Genomic DNA, 12,908 nt, shown 5'->3' with positions numbered 1-12,908 from the left:
TGTAGTATTTTCATTAATTTTTAAAAGAAATTTTGCATTTTTAGTTGATAGTTCCCTTTTTATCCAAGAGTAGTTTGAGTTTGAAAAAATCCTGGCGAGAGAGCCTTTTTAATTTTTTTAAATTTCTCTTTTTATTGCATAGAAATCAGAGAATGTTATTTCCATATCTGCTTAATAGAATTTGATTATTCGTGATCTAATATCACTCTTTATGACTGTCCTGTGTATACTTAAGAAAATGGCTCATTCTCTGTTATCAGGGTAAAAGTTTGATAGCTGTCTGTAAGATTTGACGTTATTAAATCGTCCTCTATTTCCTTATTTTTTTGTCAGCTTGCTCTCTCTTAAAATGAGAATAGTGATACGTGAAAGTCTGTAATTATTAGTGGGTTTCTGTGTATTTTTCTTTTCATCTCCCATAGTTTTTGCTTTAAGAAGGTGGTTGTGTGATTTAGTGCATAAATATTAATAACTGTTGTATTTTCATTATACTGCTAATTCTAGATGTTATAAAATGTTTCATCTCTGACCTTCAGCTTGAATTTTCCTTGCCTGATATCAGGCCCATAACCCTTGATATCTTATTGTTTTAATTTGCTTTGTGTATTCTTTCCCATGTCTTTTTTTATTAACTTTTGATTTACTTTGTTTTGGGAAGACCTTTTATATACAGCATAGAGTTGTTTTTTGCTTTGTGAGCCAATTTGAAATTTTAAAAAATATACCACTTAATCACATTCACATTTACTGGTATGACTTTTATATTTGGTCTTTTTTTAAAAAATAAATTTATTTATTTATTTATTTACTTATGGCTGTGTCGGGTCTTCGTTGCTGCATGTGGGCTTTCTCTAGTTGCGGCAAGTGGGTGCTACCCTTCGTTGCGGTGCACGGGCTTCTCATTGCAGTGGCTTCTCTTGTTGTGGAGCACGGGCTCTAGGTGGGTGGGCTTCAGTAGTTGTGGCACGCAGGCTCAGTAGTTGTGGCACGTGGGCTCTAGAGCACAGGCTCAGTAGTTGTGGCTTATGGGCTTAGCTGCTCTGAGGCATGTGGGATCTTCCCGGGCCAGGGCTTGAACCCGTGTCCCCTGCATTGGCAGGCAGATTCTTAACCACTGAGCCACCAGGGAAGTCCCTATATTTGGTCCTTAATATCTTATTATTTTGTTATATTTACAGTTTCTTTATGGTCTGTTTTGTGTGTGTATGGGTATGTGAGTGTGTTGAGTGTGTACTTTTTGGTACTTCAGAAGGCTTTTATTTTTTGTTCTATTGTTTAACTTTATAGTAATATCTTTTATCATGTCCTTATTCTGCCTTTTCCATACTTAATTGTCTTCTCTTTTATTTTTAAAAGATATCTTTTGACTCCTACTTATTAAGTTATAATCAATGAACTTATTTTACTTTCTTTCATCTTCTTCCATTTTTAATATTTGTATTATTTCTGCTTTTTAAGATAGTATAACATTTACAAATCATTTTTCTAATCTTGTCCCCACTCTTAGTTTTAGGTCTTTAATTAAATATATTACATGCTTACTATCAGTCTTCTTACTGAAGTTTACCCATGCTTTTTGGTTAGAAGAAGCTCATCTCTAATAAATTTCTTAGGAAAAGCTTGTAAATACAGTATTTTCTGAGTGTTTGGATGTTTAAAACTTTTTCTTTAGCCATAACACTTAAAGGACAGTTTGGCTAGACATGAAATGTTTGGTTCATATCTTTCCAAGTTTCTTCTTTCTTTGGATTTTTAGCTCCCCTCTAGTTCTTGCCTCAACTGCTGTCTGCTGAATTATCTAGATTTTCTTATATTTCTAGGTTGGGAGATTTGGTATATCATCAGGTATTCCTTCCTTTTGTCATGCACATATCAGTTCATATCTTAAAGATAAGCGCTAAGGCTTCATATCTTTAATTTTCAATTTTAACCATACACCATAAATTGTTGTGATGCTTTTATTAAAATCTACTATATTGGGGACTCCTAGAGCACTCCTAGGTTTGATGATTTGCTTGAAGGACTCACAGGATTAGCTTATAGTTTTATTCATAGCTAAGATTTATTATAGCAAAAAGAGCGTACAAAGCAAAATCAGCAAAGGGAAAAGGTTCATGGGGTGAAGTCCAGAGGAAACCAAGCACAGGCTTTCCCAGTGAAGTATCATAAGATATGACTAATTACTCTGTCAGTGAGTTGTCAGCACATGTGGAATGTTGTCTACCAGGGAAGCTCATTAAAGATTCTTTGCCCAGGGGTTTTATTAGGAGCTTTTCATGGAGGCACCCTCTGCCTAGCATGTACCAAAATTCCAGACTCCCAGAAGGAAAGTTGATGTTCAGCATAAACCATATTGCTTGCACAAACAGTTTAGGCCCAATGAGCCACTCTTATCTGTTATGGTAGCAGGAAATACTACTACTTCTTGAAATACAAGTTCCTAGAAGCCAGCCAAGGGCCAGCCTTGCAAGCAGATCTTTTCAAGGATAGCAGTTTAGGTCTGTTAACTCTTTTTTGCAATAGCTACCTAGCCAAATACTTTACTCATCTTACTAGGAAAAGTTGTTGGGGATCTAAAATAGGTCAGCAATGTCATACCTAATATAATCAGTTTTCTTCTCTGCAAAACTCTGACAAATAATTAATAGTGATGAAAAATAAAATTATTTTTCTGTAACATTCTCAGAAAATTATACTCAATGAAGGAAGATAGCAAAATTCTTCTCAATCATAAGCTTAAGATTTTAATCTTTTTAAATATTTTAGATTGAGGTAATCCAAATGCCAGTATGTTACAGAAGTAACCTTTTCTTCCTTCATTAATTTTTGTTAATGGGCAGAGAAAATGACCGTGTAAAGAATTATATATTGACTCTTTTCTTTTAGCCTAAGAAAGCTGTCAAGGTAAAACCTCGTCCACCTGTAGTTCCTCGACCTTCCAGTAGTTCCACGGCAGCTGCTCGCCACAGATTGTTAAGGGTTCTCCCCTACGTTGGGCAGTCTTGTTTACCTTCTCCCGGGAACACATATCTGCCTGACTCGGCCAGCAATGCCATTTCAAGTTTGGCAGCTCTGCCCCCTGCTGATAGATCCATATCATCTATCGCTAGTGATTTTCTTAAGGAAGACGATAACTGGGAGAGTAACACACAGTCTCATTCCAATAGTGGCTTCAAACTACCACCTCAGATACCCCCTATGGAGTTTGAAAATGACAAAGAGCTTGCTGATTCTATTCTCCATCTTGGATCATCCCTACCTAGGCGGACAAAAAACTTTTCAGGAAATTTGTCATCTAATAATGAGGATGACACTGTTTTATTTCCAACTTCAGAAGAGTGTGTAACTGAAGAATTGCTTCTACCTGAAGTGGGTTCGTTTGCTTCCTTTACCGAAGGAAATGCTGATGAACAGAGCAGTGGCTTAGAAGGCACACGGAAGGTAAATCCAGAATCCTCACTCACTAATGGTGATAAAGGGTTGAAAGCTACAGATCAGCATCTTAAATATGTTGCAAAAGTGTTGAGTGGTGAATCAGTAGAAGCTGCAGTTTTCGACCACCGTGAATTAAGTGCTCACAAGAATAGACTCTTATCACCTCTTCACTGTTCTGCACCAATGCCACTACATAACTCTCTGGTGAAACCACAGAGACAGTCCAAATGTTTTGAGTCTGGGAACCTCCAGTCTTCTGCTTCACAAAATGTGCTTCGGTCACAGGACGTTCGAAATATAACTGATTCTTCTTTCTCTAGGACTACTCGCTTTCGAGCTGTTAAAGTCGATTCACCTGGGAAAAGATCTGATATTATTTCTAAAGTTGAGGCTCGGGATATCACAGAAATGGCTAACAAGGCTACCAAAGAGCCTGTTGGTTGTGTAAATAACATAGGTTTTCTTGCTTCACTGGCCCGGAGCGCAAGCAGAGACAGCTTGCAGAGCACACGTGGGGCAGGCAGGCTTCGAACCTCTGGAATTGGGCTGTTTACAAACCTCCAGCATTTTCAGGAAGAAAGCCTTAGGAAAAGTTCTCCCCAGTTAGAACCTACAGAATTTTTTTTAGTAAGTATTTGCCTTTCAATATGTTCTACTAGTTATCCATGTAGTGATTCAACATATAGTTTGTTTTTTGTTTACACATTAAATAAAGAGGCCTAAGGTTGAATTCTTTTCATAACTTTCTCTTAAAATGTTTATCAGTTTGTAGAAAATTTTTTTGACAGTTGAATTTTAAATAATGTTTTAGTCCTAAATTGAGAACTGTAATTTGAAAGTAGCTTTGTGTAAACAGTTTATCATGTATTTTTAAATACTAAATATTTTTATTAATGTTTTTCCTCAATAAGAACTTTTATTTGAGCCATCGAATTTTACTTTCTTATAGATAAAGAGTAAGTACAATATTGATGGATGTGACAATCAGGTTCCAAGTTAATTTAATTAAAAATAGATTAAATAATTTTAAATGAAAGCTCAGCAGCATTTTTATAATAAAATATAATTATTTCATGTTTGGTGATCTTTCCTTCTATTTTCCATTAACTCACCTCTATAGATGTTTTGTGTTTTAATTGTAGTCTGCCCGTGGTATTGGAATGAATGGAAATAATACAGCAGCAGGGAAAAGAGTAGGTAAGCAACAGATAATTTTGAAAACAATATAAGGCTAATAATCATAGCATTATGCATACTATGAATTTGAATTTTCAAAGAGAAATGAGAACATTCTCTGTGGTATGTACAGAGTAAACTTTCCCTAAACTTTGTTCCACTTAAGAAAATGATTATGAGAACTGACTGTAGGACATATTTGAAGAATCAAACAAAAATTGAAATTGAGGTCTCTGTTGTCTGGGAAAAGATATGATCTATGAGAAAAGATAAGATGCATGAAAAATTAACATGTCGTTCGCAACCCTCCCAGTCCCTGACCACTCTAGAGCCATGCTGGGTGCTGGATGGGTTTTGAGGAAATACCCTAGAAAGGTGTTTCTTAAAGTCATGGTCCAATATCAAGGACAGTAGTAAGAGCTCCATTTGATGAACTGTTTTTTTCTGGATGAAAGAAAGGGACAGTCTCTTTGACTAGCCCTTTCCAAGGCATAGTAGCAGAAATGACTATATTCTTAGCACTCACTTCTACCAATAACACCTTAAAGGTGCACTGGGCAGCCATTATTTCCTAAGAAGCCATTACTATCATCATTTTTTGTGTTTCAATACCCAGACTAGAGATGGAAACTCTACCAAAGATGTACCACCTTTGTAGCCCCAAAGTTCTAAAGAATACATTATATATTATGGTTGCCATGTAACTTTCATATCTTTAAAGAGATACCTAGGGTTTGTGTCCACTACTGTATAAGGCCCAAGGTTCTAAAGTCTTAATATATCCACTTTTTAATTTTTTTATTGTGATAAAACCCACAAAACAAAATTTACTATCTTAACCATTTTTAAGTGTACAATTGAATGACATTAAGTAATTAACATTTTTGGCCAACCAACACCACCATACATCTCCAGAACTCTTTTCATCTTGAAAAACAGAAACTCTGTATCCATTAAACATTAACTCCTCATTCCTCCCTCTCCCCAGGCCCTGGCAACCACTGTTCTATTTTCTGTCTCTATAATTTTAACTACTCTAAGTACCTCATATAAGTGAAATCATTCAGTGTTTGTCTTTTCATGCCTGGCTTACTTAGCATAGTGTTCTCAAGGTTCATCTATGTTGTAGCATGTGTCAAAATTTCCATACTTTTTAAAGCTGAATAATATTCCATTGTATGTATATACAACATTCTGCTTACCTCTGTATCTATGGATGGAGACTTGTGTTGCTTCCACATTTTACCTGTTGTGAATAATGTTATTACAGACACGAGTATACAAATATCTCTTTGAGACTCTGATTGCAGTTCTTTTGGGTATATATCCAGAAGTGGAATTGCTGGTTCATATGGTAATTCTATTTTTAATTTTTTGAGGAACTGCCATACTGTTTTCCGTAGTAGCTGTACCATGTCACATTCCCACCAGCAGTGTACAAGGTTTCCAGTTTTTCTACATTCTCACCAATACTTGGTATTTTCTGTTTTGTTTTGTTTGATAGTGGGCATCCTAACAGGTGTGAGGTAGTATCTTATTGTGGTTTTGATTTGCATTTCCCTGATGATTAGTGAAGTTGAGTATCTCTTAATGTGCTTAACCATTTGCATATCTTCTTTGGAGAAATATGTGTTCAAATTGCTTGCCCATTTTTGAATTTGATTGTTTTTTGTTGTTGAGTTTTAGGTGACTCTATATATTCTGGATGTTAATTCCATATATATGATTCGCAAATATTTTATCCCATTCTGTAGGTTGCCTTTTTACTTTGTTGATAATATCTTGATGCACAATAGTTTTTAATTTTCATGAAGTTCAATCTGTCTATTTTTTCCTTTGTTGCCTGTGTCTGGTGTTGTGTTCAATATAAATTGTTGCCATATCCAGTGACATGAAGCTTTTCCCGTATATTTTATTTTAGGAGTTTTATAGTTTTAGGTCTTACATTAGGTCTTTCATACATTTGAATTAATGTTTATATATGGTGTAATGTAAGGGTCCAACGTTATTCTTTTCCATGTGGATATCCAGTTTTCGAGGCACCATTTGTTAAAAAGACTGTCCTTTTCCCCATCGAATGGTCTTGGCACCCTTGTCAAAATCATTTGATTATATATGTGAGGGTTTATTTCTGGGTTCTTTATTGTATTCCATTGATCTGTATGTCTGTCTTTATGCCAGTACCACACTGTTTTGATTATTGTAATGTATCTACTTTTAATGTTATAATTATTTTTCTTTGACACCTATTTAAATCTGTCCAGTCCTAACCCACAGCTCAGCCTCTTGGAAGTTTGTGTTGTACTTGTCCCATCTCTCTCAACTCTAATTCAGCCTACAGTGCTTTCTTCTCTTCTCGCTGCTCCTCTGAAACTGCCATTGCTGAGGTCACCAAAGATCTCCATAATTTCAAATCCAGTGGATACTTCTGTATCCTTATCTTACTTGATTGTTATGGCCTTCTTCTTGAAATAGTTTTTTTTTTTTCTTTTCCATTCTTTCTCCCTTTTTATTTCTTTTTTTATTCTGGGCTATTACATTTTTGTAGATTTTTGGTTTTGTTTGTTTTTGGTTTTTTTAAGCCTCAGTTTTCTTTTTAACTTGTTTTACCAGTCCCTCTGCTTGCCCCCGGGTGTATACTCTTTTGATTGATTTCATTTAGGTCAAGTCATCAGCTGGTACCTGCAGTGATGATTCTCCAAACTAGAGCTATGTAACTTGCCGCTGTTTTCTTTCATTAATAACTGTATCATTCTGAATTACCTAGAAGAGTCTGTGAAAGTTTTGGCATAAGTTTTGTTTAAGTGACTTAATCGAGTTCCTCCACTGGTCCTCTTTGCTTTTCACTGTAGGGTCTCCCTTGGAAATCTTATCCATCTTCATAGCTTTAGTTATCATTTTTAGGCAGATGATTACCAAACTTGCATCTTGAACACTGTTTAATACTTCGTTTGCTGCCTTATTCTGTTGGGTGAATTTTTATAGATTATTGTGTTAGATCAAATATTAGACCATATTTCCTAAATACTGGTCTAATTAGACCAATTAGACCAATATTTAGGAAATGCCAAACAAGTGAGTTAATCCAAATATCTTTACTCTCGTTCTGAAAAGCAACTCTTCGCATTGGCATTATTTTATTGACTTTTTCTTTATTCATATGTTCATTACACATTTGAGAGAAGGCTTCAGAGAGGAGTTGATGATTGATGGTATCTTCTTACAGGATGAGTAGAGTTTTACTAGGTTGACAAGGTTACTGGAGCATTTTAGAAGAAAAGATTGCCCATGTGAATGGGTCTGGCACATCATTCAGGGTGGGTATGATGTGGCAAATGACAGAAAATGACTCTGGAAAGTTAGAAAGGTGTCATATTGGACATGTAAGACCTTGAATGTCAATCCATAGAAGTTGAATTTTTCCTGTTGGTAGTAGGGAACCTATATATTAGGGCTGGTTCCTAGCATGGAGTATATGACTAATAATTTTTTTTTTCTCTGGTTGGTAGAAGGATATATGGAAACCATTGTCATAGGAGAAGACTGCGGTTATGTTTCTGTGCCACCTTATTTCGGTCACTACTATGTTCTCTGTTTCTGCACATTCACAGGAGTTCTTGAATAAAAAAAAAGCTTGGGAAACATTGCATTAAGCACCCCCAAGCAAAGAAAAACATGAAAATATGACTACACTGGACTAAATTTTCGTCAACAGATTTTTTTTTCTACTGTTGTTTAAGGAAGAATATCCTAAGCATGAATTTCAAAGATAATTGCAATTAGATGAGCTTCAGAGGATATCTGGTAGTATATGCCTTTCCTCTGTGTCCTGTGCAAATGTTTGTCTTATTTTTATTATTTAAGAAGAGGAAAGTATCCCATCACCTTTGTGAAATGTTCTTGATAACTCTAAGTGCACTTGAAGAAGAAAGTGCTTATTAACTTGAGTTGGTGCCTGGCCACCATTAGGAGTCATAAGTTAGTTTCCAGTTTTAGGGCAATTTTTTTTTCCAGTTTTGGCAAGATCTGGACTGTATTTTAGACTAGTAATAAAGCATACTTAATTTTACTGGGCTTGTATATCCAGCACCCAGTTTGGGTCATGGCAAAAGGCATAGTGCCAATTAATTGTAATTCCAACTTTCCAAACCCTTGAAGGATTTTCAGAGACTTTTAGCTGCCAGATAAACATTAAGCCCAGACCTCTCAAACCTTTTTCAGTAGTAAAAATAGGTATCATCTCTATTGACACTCTACCATTTTTCTTCTCACTTCTTCCCTTTGTTTTTGCTTTCTTTGTTTGCCTCTTGTTTCTTGGCCTTTGGGTGCCACCACGCACTGTGTACTTACACTGTTAGTGTAACAAGTATGGATAGTGACATTGAGTCTCTCTGCTTATGAGTGGGGTTTGTTGGAATTCTGCTCAGTTCTAAAAGCATTTCACTTAGTATTTAAAGAAATTGATTTAATTCTTTCTCATATAATAGCAGGTGTGCTCTTATTTTTAAGGTAAAAAATCAAGTTGTTACAATAGCCCAGAATTTAGTAAATATTTTCTGAAAAGGTAGTAGTACTGTGAAATCGAGCAGTGTACCCTGTGAGTCACTATTGATAATATGATATTTTATATAAATATAACATTTAAAATTTTCAGAATGCTTTTGTATGTGAGAACTGAGTTGACCTTTAAACACTTAGAAACTTAGGGAGAAAAATACATGTCCTGTTATCTTAAAAATGAACAAATTGAAGTTTTGAAAGAATAAATAACTTGCTCGTGGTTTGATGAATTTAGTTTCTATGGTATAATTAGGTCTACAAGACCAGTTTCATGATATTCTTGTGCTCCTTCTTGGTGTGAAAGAACAGGGTGATTGTAATACATATTATATTGTTCCTCAGAAGCCTCATAAATATGATTTTGAACCAGATCTTCTTCTTGATTCTCTGCCAAAGTTCAGTATACTTTAAATATACTGAGTGTCCTCAGAAATAATTAGAAAGGTGTTGGTATGTAAAAAATGTAAGTCCTAAAAATATGTCTTAGTCAGTAGAAACCTACCACCTTAAAAAATATAACAGTTCTAGTGCATCTTTACTTGCAACTCTGTAAATAATTTTAGATATAAGAAAAAAGCACTAATTAATTTTTTATGGCTTAGAGGTTTGCTGTGGCAGGAATGTGTTTGATGTTTTAATAGTATTTCACATCTAGAATTTTATGTCTGTATTAATCAAGGTGTGCTTTCTCCTACAGGAGAATGTACTCATCACCTCCCACCCGTGAAAGCCCCTATTCAAACAAAGAAGAAAACAACAAAGCATTGTTTTCTTTGTGGAAAGAAAACTGGACTGGCTACTAGCTACGAATGCAGGCAGGTTGGCTAGCTGAAAAGCTGAGATGCTTTCTTTGTGGTGACCCGGTGTGGGGATACAATACAAAATGTTCTTTAAATTGCCTATTCATAACATCATTAAGATGATGTTCAAAGAGCAGACCCAGCTGAACTCCTTATTGGCTGAAGTAAAGAGCAAGTAGATAGCTTATGTGTTTCCAAAGTCATGAGATCCTCCCCTGCCCTTTAAAGTAGGATATATAAACCAATGGAAGTGTACTTTCTTTGTTTTACGATAGATATACTTGGTTTCTCTTTGACTGTAGCTTGGAAGAACCCCTCCTCCAAGATTCTATTTTATTTTATTTATTTATTTGGCCGCTCTGAGTGGCATGCAGGATGCAGGATCTTAATTCCCCAACCAGGGATTGAACCCTTGCCCTCTGCAGTGGAAACGTGGAGTCCTAACCACTGGACCACCAGGGAATTCCCGATTCTATTTTAAATTAAACAAAAAAGGACTAAATTTAACATTAATGTACTATAAATTATGATTATATGGTACACTTTTCAAAACAGATGAATAATATGTTTATAAAAATAATTAATTTTTTCCTACCCATAATTATTTTTTCATTAGCATTGCTAATATGCTCCAAGGATGGTGTCTGCCCTTAGGTTGAGGCCAGGCATTAAACAAAGCTGCTGCTTTTTAGAGTGTATTCTGTTCGAATGGAAACAGCTTATCTTGTTGCTAGAAGTACTTTAAAATCCTTTCATGGCATAGTTAGGTTTTACATAATTTAATTTTCTTATGAGACTGAATTTCTCAGAAATTCAGAGTTCTCCCAGGTTTACTAGATATAAGAGGAAGTGGTAGATATATTTATTGCTTTTTGCAGTTTTACTACTTCCTAGAGGTCAACAGCCTGTTTCACTCCAGAAGAGATTCTTTATTATAAAGTCTCATATTCATAGACAGTTAACCGGTTCTTTTTTGGGGGTGCTTGTGCTTGTTTATGAGTAGAAGGGAAATGTCAGCCCTGCACTTCTAAAGAGAACTAAAGGGCTCCTGCTGGACTACCTGAAATCAAGCTTTGATCTCCCAAAGAGATGAGGCTCTTGTAGAAATGTGACTATTCACATAAACTTTTTTTGTGCTTTAGATGTGGAAACAACTTCTGTGCATCTCATCGCTATGCAGAAACTCACAGCTGCACCTATGATTACAAGAGTGCAGGGAGGAGACACTTACAGGAGGCAAATCCTGTGGTTAACGCACCAAAACTTCCAAAAATCTAACTCTTGCTCTGCACCTAACTGTTCTGCCTGAGGAATCGTATTACAATGACAGAAGAAATATTGTTTAGACTGCATTATTTTTGTTCGACTCCAAAAGATTTGCCAAATAACAAAAGCATATTATGCATACTGTTGGAGAACGAGAATGCTACTGTATTTGACATCTTTATTCTTTGGTGAATCAAAAGTTTTAAAAGTAGTTTAAAAAACTTTATAATGATTTAGCTTTGTTATTGCATGTCATGTGTTAAGTATTTTATATTTGATACTGCAGTTTTACTAGACAAGTCTTCAAAAGATGCACTTTAGGAAGTTAACATTGACTATGTAACCAGCTTCCATGTTGTACAGAAATGAGCCTTCATGTAATGGCTCTACTCAAATCTACAATTTTTTTTGTGGGGGTGGGGTGGGTGGGGATTTAAAACAAATATCCCATACGTGAAAGTTTATTGAGTTTACTGGCAAGTTCCTTTTTATTTCAAGCTTTTTGTAAAAAAAGAACATTTGGTTTTCCAGTGTGGTTTTAACACATATATTTGTTCCATATTCAGACTGGCATTCAGATATGTATCCATTCTATAAAACACATCATGTTAATCATAGTATATATTTCTTAAAATACTACTTTTTGAATGGTAGTTTTAAAATAGATGATGTCCCACTTGTTGCCATTAAATACAGAACCCAACTTTTCACTTTTTGAAAAATGGCTATACTGAAAACAAAATCTCACAGCTTGGTTTGTTTTTCTTATGTTGAGTGCTATTACCAGGAGAAATTCAAATAAATATTCTATTTCATTATGATTTTGATTATTTACAATAATTTTTCTTTTATAAATACTTTAAAACCGTTTAATTAAATAAATCAGTAATTTATTCTACTTGGAAAAACTGACTGTCAGTATAAAAGAACGCTTTTAAGGTGTAAGGGCCCTGCTCCCCAGATGTAGCTAATATACCATTCCAGCTTTTGGGAGGCCACTTGCTTTATGGAAGCTTAGTTGAATCTGATGCTGAACCCTGGTAAATAGCTGGCAGGCAACCCAAGTAGACTCTGCAACTCTAGTCCAACCCAAGTGGGATCTGCACTGGTACCAGAAAGCTAATTTAGGTGCTCCACAGGGCCACAGGGCCTCTTTCTCCGTGCAAGGCTGAATGAAATGAAGAGTTCCGTTACCCTTCCTCTGCTTCCTATAAGAGATTAAATGTTGAGTGGAGAAAGATGCCTTCATCTCTCTGAAGGCATGCTCCTTCAGAGCAAGAAGGAAATACATTTACAAAAGGGAAAGGTGAGAAATTAGTGGAGTAGTGATGCAAGTAGGGGTTGATAGCATACTTTTTAAGGGGGGCTATATAGGCTAATGAAAAATATTTCCATCTGTGTTGAGCATTTCAGCTTTTACTCTATTACAAGGATAGGCTGCTGAAAAATGGGCCAAGACATATTTATTCTATAGATAAATATGGATGCTTAGGAAATGTTTGGTATATGCTTAGTGCACTATGCTTTATAAACCAAGACCATGTAGAAATAAGTCTTGTTTTAAGTTTACCAAAGATTTTGGTCAAAGTTGAGTCTTTTTTTTCTAATTTCTAAGTCACTGAGAAATAAACCAGTTTAATTCAAGAAATTATATATATATATATATATATA

At 35.3% G+C, this 12,908-nt stretch overlaps 1 protein-coding gene across 5 annotated transcripts in view; it reads left to right on the top strand.

Annotated features, from left to right (window-relative positions):
* The window catches only part of ZFAND4 (zinc finger AN1-type containing 4), an 80,143-nt gene extending 68,510 nt beyond the window's left edge, over positions 1 to 11,633 (top strand). For 4 of the 5 annotated variants that reach the window (XM_036829646.1, XM_036829649.1, XM_036829647.1 and 1 more), the window contains 4 exons: positions 2,887 to 4,062; positions 4,578 to 4,632; positions 9,869 to 9,986; positions 11,114 to 11,633. In XM_036829646.1, coding sequence (XP_036685541.1) covers positions 2,887 to 4,062; positions 4,578 to 4,632; positions 9,869 to 9,986; positions 11,114 to 11,249 — 1,485 coding nt within the window. In that variant the 3' untranslated portion in view covers positions 11,250 to 11,633. Of the gene's footprint in view, positions 1 to 2,886; positions 4,063 to 4,555; positions 4,634 to 9,868; positions 9,987 to 11,113 lie in introns of those variants that run through there. The other variant, XM_036829648.1, reaches the window with a different exon arrangement.
* The last annotated feature ends 1,275 nt before the right edge of the window (positions 11,634 to 12,908 follow it).

This window comes from Balaenoptera musculus, chromosome 16 (genome assembly GCF_009873245.2).
Source record: "Balaenoptera musculus isolate JJ_BM4_2016_0621 chromosome 16, mBalMus1.pri.v3, whole genome shotgun sequence".
NCBI lineage: Eukaryota > Metazoa > Chordata > Mammalia > Artiodactyla > Balaenopteridae > Balaenoptera > Balaenoptera musculus.
Note: the sequence above shows the minus strand (reverse complement) of the source record. Positions and strands in the feature narration are given on the sequence as shown.